The following is a 23,095-nucleotide window of genomic DNA, read 5'->3' as shown; positions in this document are numbered from 1 at the left end:
AAAGCTGTAGTTTTATCAGTGGATTTCAAAGCCTCAGCAGCTTGCAGTGACCTATTCTTTAGCTGCTGCTGCTGCAGAGTATTTCTCTTGCTGAAGGGAGTCATGCATATATAAATGCTTCAGGTGTGTGCAAGCCTCTTCAAAGTCTGCAGGGAGCTGGAGAACTGGTGGCTGAGGCTTCTTGACAATTCGTTTGGGTTTCTTTTTAAGGTGAAGCATCAGAAGTTTTGTGTACCTGTTCCTGTGGCTGTTAGAGCTGCAGAGTGTCTTTATCTGAGGAGCTTCATGCAGGGAACAGATGGGAGCCTCCCCTCTGTCTTTCTCCAAAGCAAGACAGGGAAATTGCTCAGTGTCACATAGGAAAAATCTAGATTGATCTGTGTATATTTGAGGAATCCTTCAGATCACACCAGCGCAGGGGTCATCAAGAGGATGGAATTCTCCATCACCAGCTGCTCTGGAGGTCTGGTTGCCAGTCCTGGTTGGTCAGGATGAGAGGATTCCATGTAGCCTCTCCTGTGCCCTCAGATCCAGCACTTGCAGGTGTCAGATCAAACCATCTTCCTTATTTTCTTCGCTCCTGAGAGAGGGTGTTTCCCGCCACAGAAATTCTTGTGGTCATTTTGCTCTGCTGGCAGGAAGGTCGTTTGACAGTGGAATTAGAATCTGGTTTCTCCAGGTAGTGGGATCAAAGTGATGCTAGCAGGTTAATACTGCAGGATCCTCTTTGCCCACCGTTTTTTCACAGAGCACCTGTTTAGATTCACCAGTCTGTGATCTGCTTCTTGGTCTCTTTACCTCAGCTGCTCCTCTGCTTTCTTGGCACTTCTTTGCCCCCCTTGAATGGGTTTAAAGTCTGTTTCCAGTCCCACAGACACTTCAGGGGCATCTTCTTGGTGGTTCCTGAGATCAGCCTGTTGACTGATCCAGAAAACCAGGTGGGAAAGTCTGTATGAATCTCACAGAGCTGAGTGAAGATGTTTTCCAGCCTTAGCTTGGTAATACCAGTTACAGACTGGGCTCTTATCCATGAAAGATAGTGGCTGTTAATTAGTCGTGTTAAAACTGCATTTGGCAGCTCTGCCTCGGCCATTTCCAGGCTGCAGATGATGGAATGAGCTCCAAGCTCCAGCCAGGCATGTTTACATGGCTTTTTTTTTTAGAGTGGACAGAGTGCATGAGCTGTACCTAAGTTTGGTGTCCACTTGAACCAGTAAACATTGGCAGCAGCCTGTTCCCAACTACCACTGCTGTGTAGCCAAGATTAGATTAGGTACTCCTGAACTGTCTACAGTTCACATTCCTGCTTTCCAAAGCAATTCTACTTGACCAACAGTTTTTCACAGTAAGTCTTGAGAATTGAGTTGTGTTTGACAGGTTGGAGAAATGGATTCAAGGGCTTGGGCAGAGTGTGCCTGCTCTTCCCTTTGGAATTCAAATGAAATTTTGCATGATTAGGTTGATTGGTATTGGCATCTTTAGAATCCTTTAGCTGTACAACCTAAGTCTTGTTGCAGTGCTGATTCAAGTACAACCAGTAGGTATTACTTTTACCACTGTCTTTATTTTTAATTAATCACTAATGGATGATCCTGAGCAGACTATGTGGAGTACACAGCTGATTTCCTTGGTGGTCATGTATCCACAAAGAATGGATGGGAAAGAATTTATCCAAAGAGGTATTTTCCTGATGAACACACTCAGTGGTAGTGGGGGTTATTCAAGCAGTATCATGTTGTATGAAGCTTAAAAATAGGAGAGAAGAGGGAAATGCAGTGTCTGGAATTACAACTGTGAGCTTCTGACTTGTGTAAGAGCACACACAGAGTGGATCTGTGTAGTCAGTAATGATTATTAACTTGTTCCTCAGAAGTAGGTACTCTTCCCTTTTATGGCCCTGAAATTTTCCCTCTAATGATCTTATTTTTAATGCTGATTATTTCCTTGTCATTCTTTCTAGCCAATTAGCAATGCTGATTTCATCGTTCCTGTTGAAATTGATGGAACCATACATCAGGTAAGTGCTGGTTTTTCCTTCAGCATTGTGTCCTGGGTGTCCCAGAACGTTCCCTTCCTCCATTTGCTGCTTTATATCCAATAATTTCTCCTTTTGCAAAGCATGGAGGCTGTGTATTGTGGGCTGCAGGCAGGCATCCCTGTGTGATCAGGTGGAATATCTCCTTCAGGACTTCAATACTTGACTCTTTGTCAATTTTAAAATGTTTTCAAACAGGAAATGACGTAAGGATGGGGTTTCAAACATTGCTGGGCCCAGAAAAAAGCTGCTTGAGCACTGCATTTCTCATTCTTTCCAAGACAAACAGGACATGAGTTGGCTCCAGTATATGTTGGTAGCTCACATGCCAAAGCTCATTTATGTTTTATAAAAGTATAAAGGAAAAATAGACAGTTCTTCAATTCTTGTGCTAGTCTGTGTTTAATTTCTGTCCCTTTTATTCCTGTAAGTAATTCAAGTTCCTCTTGAATTGATAGGCGTTTTTCTATACTTGAGCATATTTGAAAGGTCGGGACAAAATCATGAGGAGATGAATTTTTATGTCTTTAAGAACTTCACTTAAGGCTCTAAGAAATGGTTTTGAGTAAAGGCAAAATGCCTTTAATTTGAAAATCAGTCCCTTCCATGTATCTTAGCTTGGTGTCTTTAATCAGTAGACATTTCTGAAGGGTTGAATAAATAAATTACAGTGCTGTAACTTCCCCTCTTCAGGCAGGCATTGAAGTTCTTGCTGGAGATGAGTTAAACAGGTTAATGTGAAGCTGAGCCTTTCTGATACATGAACCTTGCAAATTTTGTGAAACATCTTCTGTTGGGTGTTGGATGTTACAGTTACTGAGGAGCCAATCTCCCCTAGATGTGATTTAACAGAGATTTTAAATACTTTACATTTTGAAACGTTATTTATGGATTATTTTTACTTGGACAAGGAGGTTTGTATTTTCATCTTGTGCTAATTGGTGGATCATGAAGTTAGTTCATAATTTTGTCTGATTTCCTATGATAGAAGCTGTCCATGTATTTGTCACTCTTAAAATGATTCCTGAATATCAGTCAGTGGACTGAAATGTGCTTTAAAGTAATAGTTGTTTTGACAGTTTTTACCATGTGCCTGTTTTATGTAGAAAAATTCAATATCTAGGGTACTTCCACCTGTAATGTTCGCCAGAGCTGATGCTTAAAACATTTAAGTGATGTTTTGGGAGATTTGTGATTTTCAGTACTGATTTGATGTGGGCTTCAGTTGTGTTTGGTGCTGTAGAACAGACAAACTCTCTCTCCTAAAACTTTGCAGAATGCTTCTGAAAGTGAGTTTTTGAATGGCTGAAGAGTTGTGATCACTTAGCTTGTCAAGATGACATATTTACATTTCGAAACAAATCCCAGTAAAAGGCTATTTGGGCTTTACAGTCAAACATTTCAAAAGCCTGTTGCTTTTCCATTCCTTGGTGCAAACTCAGATTCTTCACCAAAAATGATGCAGCTTGGCACCTGGAGATGATTCCTTGTGGGGGAAAAGAGAAAACAGCAACAAAAAAACCCCTCCAAACAAGCAAAAACCTCATGACTGAGTCCAAAGGGAGCAGATTTGTGCATCTCCTTCTCCCCTGACAGAGGTGGGCAAGTGAAATTGGTCTCTGTGCTTTGCTGGAGACTCCTTGCATAATTTTCAAGGAAATTGCTTCACTCTTTGTATTTCAAGCTCTTAACCTCTAGAATAGGTAAATAGCTCCGTCACATTTGGAAGGTAAAAATGAAGGTAGTTGTAAGGAATCTGGGATTCTTGAAATAAAGGTAATTTGTGTGGCACACAGAACAGGCAAAGCCTGTGTGTGTAATGTCTCTGTAATATTGCTGACATTCAGGAATCTTTTTTTTTTTTCATTTATTTTACACAGTGAAAAAGGGCAAAAATGGATATTCTGGCTGAGTCTGATGTGCATTAACACAGGCTGGAGAGCTTTGACAACCTGTTCCCACTTCAAACCTGTAATTCTGTAGTCACTTAGAGCATAATGAACTGATATGAGCAATTTCTGTCATTTATCAGGATTTGTCATCTGTATAATGCGTGTCCATTTTCTTAAGCAGTTTATATACTCCAAGATTAATCACTGACATTGAGAAATATTTCCACCTGTGCAGAATATCCCAGGAGATGGAAATGTTGTGGAACCATTCTGTCCATAGTGCATATCCCTGCTTCACCAGTGAGCCTGGTACCTTGTCTGGCAGGAGATTGACAGATTTTTATTGTCCTTGAACTCTGCCTTAGGCAGAACCCCAGTGGAAACAAACTGAGCAACACCATTTCAGAGGTGCCCATTCATAGGGAAACTTGAAATTGTATGAGATTGTTCAGATCTCACATCCCAGAAAGTACAAGTTGTGGCAAATTGAATTGCTGTACTCCAGAAGTACAGTTTTGAGACTGACTTATCTAACATGTTTTTGTCATGGTAAATGTGATGTTGGGTTTTTTTGCTGTTCAACAGAGGTCTTAAAAAAATAATGTATTTCGTTTGGGGAATTTGTTTTCCCTTATATAATTTATAATCCAAAGGTCAGAGAGACTCTTGGGTATTTTTTTATAGGGAGGACAATTCATCATCTTAAAGGGTGCTTGGGTAAATGAGCTTACCTAGATTAAAAACCAGCTTTTCTTAACATCCCTTTTCCCTCTCCCATCTTTCTTTCTCCAGCCTAAATTACCTTATCTTTCGAAAGGATTTGTCATTTTATTTTAAGAAGGAAATAAATCAAGTGTGGAGGAACCTCCCTTCCTTTCTGCTGTGGGTCTTGGGATGCTTGCAGAGGCTGTGCCCATCCCAGGGCAGCTGAAGTTCCAGGGAAGAATCCCATGCTTTGTGCTGGGTGTGATGGCCCAGATACAAAAGGAGGGTTCTGGTGCACGCTGACCCTTCTGGCCACTTCTCTCATTCCCCTCTGGTTCTCTGGGTGAAAGGAGATCAGAGCTGGTCTCCTGCTCCACCAAAGAAAGTACAAGGGAGAAGCTCTGGGAAATCCAGTGGAATGTGGTGGAACTGAGAGGAAGCTCAGTGAGGGTGAAAGTGGTGGCTGGAGGGAGATGTTCAACCTGTTGGGTACCTTGATTTAACTTCTGCAGGAACACATCCTCTCCCTTGAACCCTGCTTCCCACTGACCATGTGCAGAGTGAGCACAGCCCCCAGACCAGAAGCTGTGCATCAAATACAGCTTTAATCCCCAACAAGTGAAGGTTTTTAGGGAATGCTTGTCCTTAATCTTTCATCCAAATTAAATTCCAGGGGCTTTGTGCCTTGCTCTTGATGTCCAAGAGTAAAGAGGGCAGCCAGCAAGAGTTTGATTTGGTGTTATTTTGAATTTAATTTTTAAATATAATTTGTTTATTGAGAAAAACTAGCTTTTAAGTGTTTGGGGTGAGGGGGGAGTTAATTCAATTAATTGCTTATTTTTAATTGTTGAAAGCTGAAGGAACATTTGGCATGTATGCTTTGAACATAATATGCAATTTTTTTTTTAATGGGGGTAAAAATGCTGTTCAAATAATAAACTTCCTTCCTATAAAGCTCAGAATCCATGGATTTTCTTGCAGAAGGCTGTGGCCTGGTTCAAGTAATCCAGGATAGGCTGTGTCCATTCTAACTGGCCTATTCTTGGTTACTTGCACTGGGACACGACCACAACTGTGTGAACCAGGACCATGAGGCTCCAGGACACGTGGGATTTTCTGCTCACTGCTCAGAAAAGGCACCCACCCCACAAAAGAGGAGATTACAGGAGTTGGACTTGTCATGGCAGATTTTTTTTGGTCATTACTTGCAGATTTCCTCATTGTCAAGCTGATTTTGAAAGGCCATTCTTTGTGTCCTGTTAAATTGATGGAAAATGAGCTGGGTTTGTCTTTGGGTTTCACAAATACTGAGTCTCTGTAGGCTGAGGCTGCTTTGAGATATAGAAAATTCATGTGCAAGTACGAAATGCTCGAAAACAATTAAAGATAATTGCTTGTGTTCTGCCATTAGCAGCTGTAAGAATCCTGTGGAAACATGCCTAGTGCCTGATTTGTGCTTAAAATGTTGAGAAGGGTTCACTTTAAATAATAATAATAAAAAAATACTATATTCCTCCAAATTCTTGCTGTGATAAGGAAAAAATTAGTGAGCGTACAATAATAAAAAAAAATTGATTTTTTTTTTTTTTAATGCCCTGAAGACAGTGTATAAATCTCAGAAAAATGCCAGGAGCCAGTTAGTCTAGAGATTTCAACTGAAGACATCAGGCAGTGGAGGAAAAAGCCAAGCCACAAATAACCATGCAGCATTGAGATTCAAGTCCAGCCACTAACAAAGTAAAGGGGAAAAAATTCCAAATGAGAAGGAAGAGGAGAAAAGAGCTGTACTGTCAGCTGAAGAAAGCTTTTATGCAAAGTAAACCAAAGAGATTTTGTAGCCCAGGATGCCAGTACATTTTGGAGTTGCTTCCAGGGTCTGAGTAGGACTTCCCAAAGAAAACTTCAAGGAGAATAACTATCCAGAGTATTAAGATATGTTGTTCTGCCAAAAAAAAAAAAAAAATCAGTGTTGTTAAAAAAAAAGGCAAAGGAATTGGGGCTTTTTACAGAGGGAAACAATTAAGGGAAAAATTTGGTGAGACTTCATCTTAAGAAATGACATTTATTATTAATTAGGCATTTAACATGAGAAGCAAATCTGTTGGCCAGATCCCAGCAGGGAAGGATTTAAGGCAAAGCAGCAAGAGAAACTCAAGTAGAGGAGGCTGTGACTGCTCTGTGGTGGCTCAGGAGCCCTAAAACTGCAGAAGGGAGACCATCCAACTAAAAGTGCTGTGTATTCACAGCTAATCCTCAATTAGGTGCAGAATTAGGAGACCTAAAAGCAGCCAAAAGAGCCATTTATTGCAAAGACTGGCAAATGCAGCCCAAGCTGTGGCTCAGAGCTCTGGGGCTGCAGCTCTGGGGTTAATTTACTGTGTGCTCCTGATGGAGGAGGTGGGTTATGTTGCAAGCAGCAAAGTTCAGATCCTTGGCAGGGAGTTTGTAATTACATTCCAAGTGGAAATACTTCACTGACACGGGCAGAGATAGGGATGGAGAGCAAAGAGGAGACTTCTGCTGCTGTGGCTGGAAGCACTGGGCTTTAAAAGGGAAATTAATATTAAATTCCAGCACTTACTCTCCAAGAATGTTGTTAAGACTCTGGGGTGCCCCTTTTGTGCCCTCAAAAATCAGTGTAGGAATAAAACCTAAGGGTGAAGAATCAAGAACTTAATTGTTAACTTGGATCCTGCTGTCTTTCACATCTGGGAAGTTGGATACTCTCTGGATACCCAACTGGAGAGGGACTGCAGCTGTCTCTCTGTCTTTAAAAAAATTCAAAGATAGAATTTGGAGAGGAAACACTACAGCCCAACATTGTGTAGAAAGAATTAAATGAAAAATTAATTGCATTGTTACAGGAGAGGAAATTACTTGGTTTGTGCCTGGTGAAATACAGGAAACATTGCTGTAATTATCTGGAAAGAGAGTGGTGTTGAAGTACATCTGTTAACTGTCTTTAATCCATAAAATGTCACAATTCTTTGATGGGTTAGGTGCTGCTGTGGTTGTTTAAAAAAAAGAAATCTGGGTTATAAATTGTTATCTGTATCAAAGTTTGAATGTAATGCTTATGAGGCCAGAAATCGTCTAGATAAATTTCACAGAAATAACTTAAAAGAGATAAAGACTTCATGGTATGATCTGTATGCTGCATAAAGGGGAAAATTAACATTTCTGCTTTAGTCATTAAGGTACAGCTCCATCATACGTGTTTTAAAAAAATTTTTGCTTTCCAATTTAGGTTTTCAATTTCAATTACACAGCTTCTTTTTTTCTTCTTTTGCTGAAGGCTTTAATTGTTACTCTTGAGTTCAAGCTGCTGTTTCCATATTTCTCTCCTTCAGGCTTTTTCTCTGGGTACCTTGATTTTTTTTTTTTTTTTTTTTTTTTTTTACTTCTTATTAATATGAATCTATTAAAATACATACAATTAATCTAGTTTAACATATCAAAGAATGAAATTCCTGAAATAGCATCAGTCTTGAAGTTTCTCCTGAATTCAGCTCTGTGCCAGAGTTCTCCACTTGAAATTTCCAGTATTAGGGATTATTTGCCAAACAAAAGAAGATAAAATGCTGCCAATGTTTTCTTTCAAACTTTTAATCTAACTGCAAACAAGACAGATAAATACTTTTCAAGCAGACTCCCCTCTTCAGCTTCCCAGTCTATTGTGAGCTGCTTCCAAGCTTTCTGAGCAGTAGTTTCCTTGTTTTGGTATCTTCTGTGAACACAAAATCGTCGTGTGTGCTCTGAAAAGAGGAGCAGGGAGGTTTTAATATCTGCTAATCAGGTTGTTGCTAGTAGGCTGCCAAGCCAGGGCAGAAAGGCAGCAGAGCAGTGCTGAAGGCAGGATGCTGAAGAGGAGAGAGATCCTGGGAATTTGCCGTCTTTTGGCAAAGTCCTCTTCAGAAGATGCTATGGACTTTGTCAGCAAGTTGCAGAACCAGCATTTTTAGGCATTCTGCATGGTGCTGTGAAGATTTTTGGTGAGAAAAGCTCTCTGCAGAGCTGGAGGGCTTGATCACTCTTCATAGAGAGTTATGCTTAGCACCTGGGGTTTCAGAAATGAAAGAATCAGCCACAGAACAAAAACAGGTTCCTATTGTGCAATTCCTGCCGTCACAGAGGCTTCATCAGATTTATTCCTTCTGTGGAGCTCTTGAGCACTGAAGGCACCAGCACCAGAATGGGTTTGGTGGGGAGAGCCACATCCTCACTTCCTGAGAAGCCTTCCTGTCTGCCTTTGCCTTTAGTGAGATTTTTCAAGGAGCACCACTCCAGATGATGCTCGGTGTTTGCAGTTGCATAATCAGCAGGGTCTTGGCAGCCCATGCATGCCAATCTCTCATTATTGGGTCTCTACTTTTATCTTGTGTACTTTCTTTTTTCCCCAGCATTTCATTTGAATTGCTTCCCTGTTAACTTTGCTTCAAGTGGTGGAATTGCTGGAGTGGTTTGGGTTTTTTTTTTACCTTTACTTGAGCACCATCTGACCTAAATGCCATTATCATTCCAGGTTTATGTATTGAAACGACCACACGTAGACGAATTTCTTCAGAGGATGGGAGAGCTCTTTGAATGTGTACTCTTCACAGCCAGTCTAGCCAAGGTTTGTTCCTCCCTTCATCTCTTTAACCCTTTTCGTGCTGGTCAGTGGACTTTTGGTTGGGTTTTCTATGGATAATTATTTCCACAGTTGGTACTATCTTAATTTTTCCCCTTCTTTTCTGCTTCTTTGTCTGACAGTGTGTACTTTGTCTGCTAGTGTGTGGGTAAGTGTTTCCATGGTAACACCATCACATATGGGCTTGTCTCATAATGTAGCCTCCATGCATTGCTCATGATGCCAATATGAAAGGCTCACAAGTTACCATGGTTATAGTGAGAAATTAGAACAAATAGCGTGCGAGTGAAGCAGCACATTAAAGCTGGGCATGAAATAAAACACCAAATCAAACCCCGTCTACGCCATCAACCAGTGACTCAGAAACTCACTGGAAATTGGGAGCCACGGTTCTTGCTCTGTCAAGGTGCAATTGCAATCTGGAGTTAGAAAATGAGGCCTTTTTGCAAAGCTTGAAACGTCACCAGGAATATTTTGTGCCCTCTGGTCCTGCAGTAGCAGTAGTGGCTCGTAGGTAGTTTCGGTGGTAGATGTTACAGTAGTAGACTGACCTGGAATTCTTCACTTCCTTCAGTGTATTGTATTTGTGGTGTCTTGTTTGTGAGATGATGTTGGTTATTTCTAAATAGTGCTCTAGCAGGGCAAGCTTTTGCTCCAGCCTAGTGTAGACATGGTGGAAGGGGATAGGACCCTGATCTTCTATAAAGCCTTTTTCCCTGCTTTCTCTTTACCACATAACTGCTCGGCCATGTTGAAAAAATCCTGAATACTGCCCAATTTCATACTGAAGTTAGGTGCCTTATTTCATAACCAAAAGATGATTGTCTTCAACATCAGTTTTTTTTCTTGGTTTAAAATACAGGAAAATGGTAACTCCTGTTGTGCAGCAATAAGGTATAACTACCATCTTCAAGTATGTGGTTATTCATGTTCGAGTTTATTTGGATACTTTTTCTCGGTCAGTTTATATAAATTGTTGGATTCTAAGCTGGGCCTCACTAAAAGTATCATCTTATGTATAAAATGGGAATTTCCTTGGTATTGTTCATGGGTATTTTTCCTAACAACATCTTTTATGACCCAATTATGCGATTTGGTAATCTTAAGAGTCTTGCTGACCCAGTTGCTCCGAGGGCATCATTTGGCAGAGCCACATCAGGCTCAGATGTGTTCACTGCAGTTTATCTTCAGAGGCACATGGAAACAAATCAGCTGGGGAAATGCTTCATATTGATTTTGTATTAGCATTGGCTGGTTTTATGGTAATGGTAGGTGAGATCTCTGGATCCATCAACCTCTAGAAAACTCTCAGGGTAACTCTAAGTTGGCCCTGACAATAAAACCTGATCAATAAATCACAGAAAACATTTAGCGTGCGAGTTAGCCTTCTCTAGAAAGATAATTGTCCTATTGCTTTATCTCTTTATTAATCACTTCAGGTTTGCAGGCAAGTGAGTTAATTAACAAGGAGCAGGGAAGAAAATGGAGAAAAAGGGCATTTTATCTGAAATTATTTCGTGTCCTTTCTTTGGCTCTGTGAATTAGCCTTATGTGCACGTTGCTAACTTGCTGCTTCTGACTTCTATTTTTAAGTATGCAGACCCAGTAGCCGACTTACTGGATCGCTGGGGTGTGTTCAGGGCAAGGCTCTTTAGAGAATCCTGTGTTTTCCACCGAGGAAATTACGTGAAGGATCTGAGTCGACTGGGCCGTGAGCTGAGTAAAGTTATTATAGTAGATAATTCTCCTGCATCTTACATCTTCCATCCTGAAAATGCAGTAAGTATTCGAAGTAACTCGAGTGTAACTTCATCTCTCTGGCCCTTGCCCAGATTCTGTGATTCAGAAAATAGACTTTGCAGAGCACTGGCTGGTGTCAGATTCTGTGTTTTCTTAGGCTGCAGGTAGGTTCTGGGGCTCACTGCCAAATGGTGAAGGGTGTGGGTAAACTGATCTTGACAGCGTGTCACAGCCATGACTGCTCGTGTGCTCTGAGCTTTAGCTGTTGGCTTGAGGTCCAGCACTTTGGAGAAATACCAAGTGGTGTGGAACCTGAAAAACCAACCTAGCTCTAAGAATCAAAGCTGCCCTGCAGCAGGGATTTTGTTCTTTGGAGTGGTGGTTACAGAAAGAATGGTTTGGCTTCAATTTCTTTAGGTACTCCCATCTTTTTTCATTGTGTGAATAATATTTTATTAGGCAAGATAATTAATGCTTTACTGGTTGCTACTGAGATCTGCATTTGTGGGTAAGGAAAAGGAAAAAAAAAATGCAGACCCTGTTGTGTTGTTGTGCTCCTCCCTCAGTTATTTTTGTCTTAACTCCATAATTAGAACTGTTAGTCAATTAGTTCATCAAGGTTTAGGAATAAGGGTAAAGGGCAGGCTGCAGTTCTGTAGGGGAGAATAATGAGGGCAGTGTGCATTTTCAGTGTGTTTGTATCGGCTGCAGAAGCTCTGATGGAGAGGTCTGGGGTGCTCCATCCATGGCTGCAGCCAGTACAGCTGCTCACATCTGCTTTAGCTGCCAGGGCAGAAGCTGGAACTCCTCAGATCTACTGACTTTTAGACAACCAGGCTGTGCACTGTTTTCTTCAATGTTTTTAGGCTGTCTTCCTTGTGGACTGTTAAAAATCAGTGTAGGAAATCTTTTAAGAGCACTGCTTTGCATGGTCTCCAGAATCACTTTTTTTTTGTAACATGAGCTATTTATCTTCCAGCAGTCAGCTTTCACATTCAGATCCTAATATTGTGATGCCCTAAGTGATGTGGTGAAAACATTTTTCTGGTTGGTGCCACACGTGGTTTAAAGCTGCCATTTGTAATAACCAGGACCTGTAGCTCTAATTTATGTTCATGGTTAAAATTAAAAACCTGATCCAAGATCATCACTTGGTATCTTGGAAATCAGTGCCAAGGAAATAATGAGCTGTAGAAGTTTGGGAGATGAAATTAAGGGCCTTGTCAGAGTGGTTTAATCATGTATAGAAAAATGCTGCTGGCTGAGTGATACTCGAGTCTCTGCAGAAACCAAAGCTTGTAACAAGATCCAAGATAGTCTTGGAAAGACCTCAGTGTACTCCCATAATGCAGATAACACAGAACACCTTCCCCAAATCCAGCCCACATATTTAAGAAGGGTTATTACATGTGTTTTTTTCTGAACCCACTCTCTAGATGTAACATTTTAACCTGAGCACTGCTCTGCCCTTGCTGGTAAACATTTCCTCCAAGCCCCATGCCAGAAGGGGTTGTTGCTTCCTGCCTGTGCCTGGTGACTCACTCTGATAATTCTTAGAGGGGAAAAAAAAAAAGATTTGCATGTAAATAAAGTGTCAGTGCAGCTTCATAAGCTGTGTCTTCCTTCCAGTCTGTTCTGGATACCAGGGAGGCAGAGCAGTGTGGGGTCATGTGGGTCACCTCAACATGCAGCTGGAGGTCAGCTGTCCTGGTTGGGCTTGGGGTTGAACCTGCTGCTCCATCTGAATGGTAATGAGTAGCTAATTGCCTTGATGATGATGATGATGATGGTGATTACAGAACACCTACACAGACAAAAGTCATGTGTCTTTTACATCATGAAACCCTCTCAGTGTTTGTTGGTTGCTTTGTTTCAGGTGCCTGTGCAGTCCTGGTTTGATGACATGACAGACACAGAGCTGCTAGATCTTATTCCTTTCTTTGAAGGACTAAGCAAAGAGGAAGAAGTTTACAGTATGCTTCATAAACTCTGCAACAGGTAGCCCTTAACTCTGACTGACTCCTGCTCCTAGATTGCAGTTGCTAGAGGCTGTCTCCATCTCTTTCAGCTCTTTCAAATGTAAGCTTTGGGGAGGTCACCTCTGTCAGAAGTGCTACTCTTGATCTTCCTGTTACATTGGACACGAAGGACAATCATGAGTGATGCTATTAAGCCTTCAGATCATGTGTTCAGACTACTTTTTTAAAGGAAAAAAAAAAAAAAAAAGAAGCTATTTTCAATGGGACTCTTTTAATTAATTTCATAAATGGACATCTTTTACTGGATCAGCTTTTCTTAAAACATGCCAAAAAAAGAAGCTTGTATTTCAGCAGTTGAATTTCTCTCCCTTTCTTCCCCTCCCACTATGCAGACAATTTTACCCCCCTGCTTAGAGCAGTTGACCTGACTCTGAATTTTTTCTTACAGAATGAAGTGCCTTTTTGAATGTTATTTTAAGATAAAAATTCATTTTTGTATAAGACGTATTTCCAGACATCTTTCAGTCTTGTATTGTCTAAATGCTTTAAAAGGAAAAAGGAAAAAAATTTTATAGAGCACTGTAATATATAACAAAGGAAAAAGTTGAAACCAAGATGCTGGGTTCCTGTCTCCACAATGACATTAAGTTGTATCACACTTTGTCATGCTCAGAAGGTTCAGGCGTTTGTAGGAGGGGTGAATTGGGGTCATTAACGTGGTTGTTTCACTGATGAGGATTTTGGGCACAGTTTTAAAACATATCTGCAGTTGTTTGAGTATTTAGGGGAGTGATGGAGTTGAGAAAATGAGGTGGCTGAGAGACCTAAAGCACCTTTAATTCCAGACAGATGAAGTTCTGCTGTCTCTGCTTGCGCACAACTGCCATGCCTCTTCTTTTTTGGAAAACCATTATCTTGGGAGAACGGCAAGGAGATCTATTTATTAGTTTAAGATTCTTTTCTCAAAACAACCCCATCTGGGTAAGCTGGATCTGTATTGAGCTGTTTGGAGTACTTTTTTCTTTTAATTGCTGCTACTGTATACTCACCAAATGGAGTTGACCATCGGCTGTTATACTGTTTTTGCCACTGTGCCTGTGCTATGAGACATTTTCTGTAAGCTGCAAACTTGGGCAATAAATAAAATGCAGGCTTCATAACCCACCCCCATGGATTAATCCATTGGTATCTGATATACCAGAGAACCCAGTTAAAGGTGACCTGTAAAGGAGATTTTTTTTTTTTTTTTTCAATTAAGGTGAAGCCTTCTCTTTTCTTTGATATATGAAAATGCAGAAAGTATTTTGCCCACACCTTTGATTTGTATTTTTTTTTCCCCAAGGTGTAAGGTGCAGATTAGGAGCTGTATCAAGTCTTGCTGGAAGGGCAGAAGTTACTAGCCTAGACTAAAATCAGTCCTCTGGCTTTGGAGTTGACTTAGAGTCATCTCTGAATCTGAGAGCCTGCTTAACATCTGCAGTGGCATTCATTCACCCTTTTGGATGAATAATTATTAAATATTTCATGCCTTTGAAGAACAAGGCACACCTTTTTTCAACCCCCCGTTTCCAGTGTCACCTTCCAGTTACTGTCCACAGCAGAAATCTGCCAAACATAAAAGGTGCAGCTGCGTTTGGCTGTCATCAGAGAAGACTAAATGGACTATTTGGTGCTTCTAATTAGCCTTGTGCTAAATTCTGAATTGTAATCCCCCTTTGCCTTTTCTCTTTTTCTCAAAAAGTCCTGATGACTTGGGAAAAAAACCAAATTCCTTTGCGATGGACTTGGCTTGTGACCCCTGTCTCAAAAACATTGGTGAAGCAGCTTAACAAATCCACCAGAGAAGGGCAGGCCAGTCTACACAGGCAGCGAGTGGGTTGTCGTGGGTGCAGTATCAGACTGAGCCCCCTGCAGTGCAGCTGTGCTCCAGCTGTGCTCCAGCTGTGGCTGGGCCCAGGGGTGCTGGAGGCAGTCCCGTCACACCCGTGAGTCTGTACGGCATCACCCTTTTGTTTCTTAACCAGCTGGCATCACCTTAGTACTGTATAAATCTGTGCCACAGCAAAAAGACAAACTGTCGAGTTCAGAATTTAAAAAACTTCAAAAAAAAAAAAAAAGCCTACTTTGTTTGAAAATATAAAGAGGAAAAAAACAAAAAAAAAAAAGGACGTATGGATTCTGGTTAGTCCATTAATGTTTACTTTCAGTTTAAGATGGTTTAATTTTGTATTTGACTCCAGAGTAATGAAACTGTAAGCTGCCAAAAAAAAAAAAATAAGAGTTGTTCTGTGAGCAGTATTTACAACTGTGCCTGTGGCTCCTGGGCCCCAGGTGCAGTTTGCAGGGAAGTATTCAGGTTGTAGTTAGTCATGCAGGTATGAGAGGAATGGCTGAAGAAATTCAAAGACTTTTTCTCGTTAGCATTAGACCAAACAATCAGACAATGAATAATCCATGAGACAGGGCCGTGTGACAGTTGTGACCTGTTGGACGTGAGACAAACCATGTCACCCGTTTGCATCTCTGGAAGCAGCGATTTCATGAACCAGTTGCCTTAAGTCTGTGAATGAATGTTGATTCTATTATTAAAGTGTCTTGTATTGTTTTCAAATCCACATAGAATGGGCAACTGAACTTCTGCACCAGCCTCTGGAGGAACGGTTCTCATGATGTTCTGTACAACCACGCTTGTACTGTATTATTTTGGCTCTTAAAATCCCCAAATTAAAAAAAAAAAAAAAGTTACTGTAACTTAGTACAGCATTAAAATGACACTTGGGGACAATACAAAGACAAAAAACTTAGCACAGCTTTGATCTCTGCTAGTTTTAAGAGTTTTTTCTGTAAGTTCTGATCAATTCTATTTTTTTTAACCCACCCAACTCATACGGAAATAAAACTCAGAGTGCTCTGCAATCAGGTTTGGACTCCCCCTGGGTATTCAGATTTGGCCAAAGGGATCAAACTGTCACAGTTGTTTATTTTGACACTACCATCATACTTGAAATTTCAAGTGTTGAGTTTGCGTGGATATACATACGCTGTGTATTTAGAGTTTCTAGATTCTAACAAAGCAATAGAGTTCTGTCCATAAAGTCAGAGAACGAGTGGAATGTTTGTAAAATTTGCAATACGGGTATTTGATTGTATTTTAAACACAAGATTTAAAAAAAAATTCAAATAGGAAAAAAAAAAAACAAACCTTGTTTCCTAAATCTCTTGCATATTTTGAAGTGCAGTTAGTGAATGCAGGTCACCAGGGCTGTTACAAACCCTGGGTTTCAGTTCTATTTCTGGCTATTACAGAAATACTAAAAAGTCTTTTCCCAGTTGGTCATTCTAAAGAGAAGCTGCCTGGCCTGGAGTTCTGTTGTCCTTTTTATGTTGGGTTAAAAAACGGTTTTTTGCCTGTATAGGTATTTTTAAATTAAGCTGTAAGGCAGAATGCCTTAGACCCTTGAAATCCAACTGAAGTGTTAACAGTGAAATTGCCATTTGTAACCTTAGGGCTGTGCGCTGAATCCTTGTTCACCACCAGGAAGCGTGGCAGGCTTGGGATGGGGAGATGGTAGCAAATGTACAATATTGCTGTGTTCATTTAGGTAGCTTTGGAAGAATAATTTGTCTCTTTGTTTCGCCCTTTTGATCTTTATTAAAACAGCAGAAGTTTTACGTGGAAGAAACTCAACACCTGGAGACGTTTTGGTTGTCAAGTGTACACAATCACTTTTCTTACAGCATGATTTTGATTAGACTGGTTGGGGACAATAAAGTATCTAAATGACACTGGTGTGTGCTGATGTTGCAGCTTTTGAAATTTCAGTGTAAAAAAAAAAAAAAAAAAGAATCTGTAGCTCTGTGACTTCCGAAGGCGTTAACCCTCTGTTGGACAGATTGTTTTCAACCTAATAAACCACAGTTCCGCGCAGCCCTATTTGTAAAACAAAGACAAGTTTGTGCCTCTGATTCCAAGGTGCTGTGATGTTTTTTGCCTTTTTGGGGCGAGGAGGGGCAGGTGAGACTGGTGTGGGGCAATCGCTTCAAAATCTCTGGGCTAACTATGCAAAACCAGCTGTCAGTTTTCTGTTTCACATGATGTTGTAAAATCCCAGCTGACTCTCTCTTATTTCTTGTTAAAGATCTATTGGGAACTCCTTAACAGAGGAGCAAGCAATGGAAATGTTTCTTTCTTTCTTTTTCTCCTTTTTTTTTTTTCCTTATGATGGAGCTGTTTACACTTTGATGCAATGAACAATCCAGCAATACTTGAGAAACACTACAGATACCATGAGTGTTTGCAGGAGAGAGAAGTGTTGTCAATCAGGTATTGAATGGTTTCTTTACTGTCACAAATAAAAAATTTTAACAATATAGTTACTTGTGCATGTAATACTTCTCTGGGAAAAAGCATTTCTGCACTTCTCCTTCAGTAATAGGCACTGCCCTAATTCAGCAGGGACTTCACTCCTGCTAATGCACATCCATGTTAGAGGATAAAATCACTCATCTCTGTCCCACCCTCCTCCCCCTCTCCTCGTTCTCAGTCATGTGTAGGACTCCTCCGTGGCTGCCCTGGCACCTGCTTGTGCAAACAGAGCTGATGAACTACTGATGAACTCTGCTAAATAAATCGGTGGCGACTCTTGCAGATGTTCCAGCTATTTAGATCTCTTGGATGAGATCATACAATAATTTGTTCAAGTCTCAAAGCTGTGTGACTTCTTTTGAAGGGCTTACTTCAGCTACTTGAATAGCTGTTCTTAACATCACTGCCATATCCACATGAATATCTGAATAAAACACTTTATTTGGTTGGAAAAATCTATTTTGGGACTTTTTATCGGACACAGTAAGACTTGGAGCCTTCCTTTCTAGGAAGAGGCACATATTATTGATGCTTTATGAGCAGAAAACCTCAGGCCTGTTGGAATAAGCAGCTGGCTCAAGATAGCACATTAGATGCAGTTAAAAATATTTTTTAGTTAGTTCTATGATCATTTGGAATGCCCTGGACTGCCTTTACTTTGTACTGGTGGGTCAGGTTCTTGATTTTTTTAGATTTTTTTTTTTAGGTTTGGTTTGGTTTTGGTTTCGTTTTTAATTTTCCCAATCTCCTTAACTGCTGCTTAGGATAAAGATTCCTTTCTTTCTTTCTTTTTTCACTTGGCAAAAAAAGTGTTTCAAAATTCATAAAACAGCTCATTTATAGTGGTGAGAAAGATCCTGTTGTTCTGTCCCGACAGAAACCGAGTGTCTGCAGGACTGAATACACAATAGTCTATACACCTATAGGCTTTTCAGTGGTTTTTTCCCCCCCTTTCTGTTGTCTTTTGACTCAAAAGGAAAGCCAGCTGCTCTGAAATTGCCTGCAGGATGGGATAAGGCTGTTCCAGGTGGGATGCAGCCTCCAGCAGTTTTCCTGGCAAGCGACCTTCACCACCCAGACTCCCCAGCAGCCCAGCCACGCTGGCAGGAGCCCAGGCAAAGTTCTGCTGGACTCCTGTGGTTCTGCTGGAGGAGAAATGATCTGTGGGTAACCCATTGGTTTGGACAGATTGGCAGACTCAGCCTTGGAAAGCTCCCAGGAGTTTTGTTGGGAAGGAGCTGTGCTGGGAACGGGGTGTCCGTGGTTGAAGGGGCATTTCCGAGGCACGGCACACACAGGGATCAGTGGTGTGTCTGTAGGGTGGGTTGCTTAGGGTAGGTAAGTGCCTCTGCAGTGCACCCCAATATCAAAAGGTGAGGTTTGGTCGTGGCTAAAATTAGATCAAACTGAGTTTGGGAGGTGGTGGCTGTGTCCGTGTCCCCTTGTGGTGCCTCCCACTGCTCTCCCCGAACCGGTGTTGCTCAGTTTGGCACCCACCTTTTTTGACTTAATGACGTGGACACACCTGATGGGATGGGCATGGCAGGAGAATGGACCCAGGAGCACAGCACAGCTGGCACTGTCAGCCTCATCAGCTCAGGGTGAACTCCAGCAAGGACAAGGCTGCTGCTGCTCAAAGGCAAACACGGGAGTCACTGCTCAGCCAGAGATGTGTCACCCCCTGGGAGAACCTCTGTCCCTCCAGATAATGAGGGGTGATCCTTTTGTCCCTACAAACGTGATGTCACCACCTCTGAATTCCCAGTCTTTCAAATAAATGTTGCACTCGAAAGCTTGAGAGGTTGTTGGGGGAGTTGCTGGCTTGACAATGGGTTGTTTTCTTTGATTTTAATGAGCTTTTGTGATGAAAACCAAATTTCTTTACAGTGTAACCTTGTAAATTTTTTTTTTCTCATGCTTTGATTCAGTTTGACAATAAACTGTCTGTGTTATTTTTTTCATTCTCTTCATGTCTGATAATGCAAATAGTTTAGGCCTGTTCCCAGAAATCCCCCTTTCCCTGTCCACATTCCGTTCTCCGTTGGGGAAACAGTGGGAGGGGGAGGCAAAGACTTCACAGGATCAGGCCGGGAAGTTCTCATTCCATTCTTAACAACTCTTTGGAGGTGCTGGGCTTTAACAGAGATGAAAGCCCTGACTGCTGAGCACCAAGGCCTTCTCCTCTGGCAGCATATTTGGCAGAAATGTTCAGCTCCTTTAAGGTTAACCTGCTGAGGTTTGGATAAATCCATCTGGCTGCTTTCCAAAGCCACTGAAGCCTGTAAGATGGAGCTGGGAAAAGCCGGACTGTGGGAGGGGAGAAGGGGGCAGGGGGAAACGTGATGGTGGCTGGTGGGATTTCTTTACAAGCCCCTTTCAGTCCCTGCATGCAGCAGCCCTCATACTGAAAGCAGTTGGGTGCCTCCTCACCTGCCTATCCCGGGTTTTTAGGGATAAACGGGGCTGAGAGGGGATCAGTGTCACTGCCTTTCTGCCAGGCTGCGGTGTCACCTCTGTGTAACTCGTGGCAGTGCCTGTTGTGAGTGGTGATGTTGAGCGGCTGACCTGGCACAGCTCTTGGGTCAGCCAGTCAGCAGCCAAACATTGATTCCCCCGAGGGAAGGAGAAGCTGGGGGAGCCGCCTTTGCTGGGGCTGGATTGGTTCGAGGTGCCCGTGTGAAGGAGTCCCTCACCTGGCACATCTCGAGTTAGGTCTGCATGGAAGGATGAGCCTGCAGAAGGTGGTTGCAAGTAAAGCATTTGCTGGAAAACAACCCCACAGAAAGATGAAAGTCTGGCATTTTTATGTGTGTTTTTAATAGGAAAATCGTTTTATAAATACTTTTGGGATTTTTTTTTCCTAATCTCTACCTAATCCCCTGGTTAATACCTGCTGTACCCTCAGAGATTGAGAGCCAGAGGTTTGTGCAAAATTTATCTGTGGGGTTTTTTGTGCTCCTGAAATGGGCCATTTTTTTCATTTACAAGCAAATACATCTAGAAGAAGAGGGAAGATTTTTGTCAAGACCTGAACCCATTTAATCACAGAATTACAGAATAATTTTTGTGGGGAAAGAGTCACAGCTAAGAGGGACCAGGTGCTGTGTAGGAGTCGGGCTGAGGCTGGGCACAGGTCCTGCCCTTGGCTCTGCATCACAGGGCTGGAGCTCTGTGACCCTTAACTTTCCTTCTGATTTTCTCCTCTAAATAGTGACTGGAGCCTTGGTCTCACTGGAATCCTCTGTAACACATCTGAGTAACTCAGAGCAGGTTCACATGAGTCGTCACCCACTGGTCTGATCCCTGATCTGCTCGATGGATCTTGGAATAACAACCAGAGGGTTCAGGCAAATACTTGGGATGACGATGCTTGGAAAACAGCTGGAGTGTTGCATCCCAAAAAGGAGGATGAGGGGGGAAGGTCTGGAGGACCTTCGTGGCTCTGGATTGTGGTGGTCCGAGCCGTGGCATGGTCTGGCAGTGGGAGCATTTGGCTTTGATGTATCTGTGATGGAAGTCTTGGGGAAAAAAGAGGGGTTTAAGGGCTTGGTCCATGCAGGGCCCGGTCACACCACGAGATGGTGCAGCCGGGCAGCGCTGCCGTTTAAAGGCGCCGTAGAGGAAATTTAGAAGCCATTATCTCAAATAAAAGCATCTCCACCGCTTTGAATGTCTGAGTCCCCTGCCACGATTGTGCTCCACAGGCCCACGGATGACGCCTTCCATCAGGTATAAATTTCTCTTGGTATTTCACAAGCAATTTCTTCGTTTTCCCAATGAATGTTGAGTTTCCTTTGAGAAAGGAGCTGGTGGCTCCACACCTGAATGCAGGGTAAGTGTTCATGATCATTGTAGTCACTGATTATCTTTTCTTCCATGAAAATGCAGAAATATATGATCAGCACAGGAAAACTAGAGAGGGAAATCAGCATTTCTCAAATAGTTGAGTTCTAAATTATGTCCTTACACCTCCCCTAGAGTGCTAAATCTTTTTTTCCTCCAAAAGATTTGCTGCTCAACATTTTCTTTCTTTTTTTCGTTTTTTTTTTAAAGCAACATCATTTTGAATCGGGATTTGGCTGAAGTACATGGGGAGAACTATGGACAAATGTTCAGTCTCCAGGAGGGGGAGGAAAAAAAAGAAGAAATAAAAGTGGTGCCAAGCTGGCAGGTGTGTGACAAGGCACATTCCCTGTGCCAGTTCCGCTCCCTGCCTGTGTCTAGCATGCAGGGGCAAGGGGACAGGGAGGGGTGGCCAGGCTGGACCAAAAGGGTTGGACCTTTCCAGGGAATGGACCCCACACCTGCAGGGCTGCCTCTCCCTGTTAGTGACTGCAGCATCTGCTTTCACATTCCCAACACCCTCGTGGGATTTTTGGGGAGAACAGGGGGTTTTCCACGCCATCAGCCCCCCCTGCAGCCCATCTCCTTGACTTTCTGCTCTCCTGGCAGGCTCCTTCCCACCTGGAAGTGCCTGCCCTGTGAGGAAAGTCAGGAGGAGTTAGGTCCCTGCGGCCTGGAGATGAGAAGGCTCAGGGGGCCCCTCATCACAGCACCCCAGTGCTGAAAAGGGGCTGCAAAGAGGATGGAGGGTCTCTCCTCACACACAGCCATGGAGAAGACAACAGGCAATGGCTACAAGTTGCCCCAGAAGAGGTTTTATCTTGACACAAATTTTTACAGTGAGAATCATGGGAACAACTTCCCCAGGGTTGTTGTGGAGTCCCCACGGCTGGAGGACTTCAAGGTGTGGCAGGAGGGTGATGGAAAACCTCATCCATGCTCCCTTTCCGTGAGAGGCTGGATCAGATGATCTTTCAAGATCTCTTTCAGCCTGGGCTGTCCTTTGAGTCTGTGATTCCCGTGGGTCATCCTCCACCTCCTGGCTGGCTGCCCCAGGACTGGGGTGACCCTGGTGAAGCAGGAGTGCTCTGCAGCTGAGGAGGAGCCATCCAACCTTGGACATTTCATTCTGGTCCCCCCTCTTTTGCCTCTCTTTTAATTCATGAGGGCAAGACTGCCTTTAAAGTTAAATCCCATCTGGGATCCCAGTTCCTGGCTTTTCTGGGAGACGGCTTTGCCCATCACAGGCAGCTCCAGCCACACGGAGCTGAGGGGAAGCTGCTGCAAGTAACTCCTGCATCTCTGTTAGCAAACAAAGACATTCTCAGCTGCAAAAATAAGATTGTCTGCAAATCCATGTTCCCCATGGGATGCAGGATGAAGGTGTAACTTGATGACTGTAACCCAGCCAATATGGAAAATTTAAATTGAAAGGAGAGAAATTCCTTGACAGGCATCTCCCAACCTTTACAGCGCGCCAGGGAAAAGGTCAGGCTCCAGTTAATGATGTTAAATGTGGGTCTGATCTCTCCAAGATCCAGTTTCTCCTCGAGTTCTTTCAGTTCCTTGGATGCTATTGGGGCACAGGCACTTCTCATCTTCACTCTGTGAAAAGGAAGGAAATTATCTACACCTCATTGTCCAAGGGGTAAAACCATTCCACAAATAATGTATTTGCTTATATATCCTGTAAAGGTTGTGACCTCATCTCACTTGATTTCACATCACTCTTGTTCTCCTGAAAATCTTTGGGAGCTGGGGGATAAATGTTTTTTATCTGCCTGCAATGAGTCAGCTACAGGCAGCGAAGGGAACCAGATTTTCTGGCTGCTTTAGGTTTTCTAAATTTCAACTTTACAGAAAAAATCCAGTTCTTCTTTTAACTTTTTCATAACCAGGTTGTCA

At 42.4% G+C, this 23,095-nt stretch overlaps 1 protein-coding gene across 12 annotated transcripts in view; it reads left to right on the top strand.

Annotated features, from left to right (window-relative positions):
* CTDSPL (CTD small phosphatase like) overlaps positions 1-17,354 on the top strand; it is an 80,826-nt gene extending 63,472 nt beyond the window's left edge. For 11 of the 12 annotated variants that reach the window (XM_042044279.1, XM_042044284.1, XM_042044282.1 and 8 more), the window contains 4 exons: positions 1,961-2,017; positions 9,155-9,247; positions 10,856-11,041; positions 12,879-17,354. In XM_042044279.1, the coding sequence (XP_041900213.1) occupies positions 1,961-2,017; positions 9,155-9,247; positions 10,856-11,041; positions 12,879-13,004 (462 nt within the window). In that variant the 3' untranslated portion in view covers positions 13,005-17,354. The other variant, XM_042044285.1, reaches the window with a different exon arrangement.
* The last annotated feature ends 5,741 nt before the right edge of the window (positions 17,355-23,095 follow it).

The sequence above is a fragment of the Corvus kubaryi genome, unplaced genomic scaffold (assembly GCF_017639235.1).
Source record: "Corvus kubaryi isolate FWS band 111438036 unplaced genomic scaffold, C.kubaryi_AGA036_p1.0 37398, whole genome shotgun sequence".
Taxonomy (NCBI): Eukaryota; Metazoa; Chordata; class Aves; order Passeriformes; family Corvidae; genus Corvus; species Corvus kubaryi.
The sequence above is the reverse complement of the archived record's forward strand: the minus strand, read 5'-3'. Positions and strand labels throughout refer to the sequence as shown.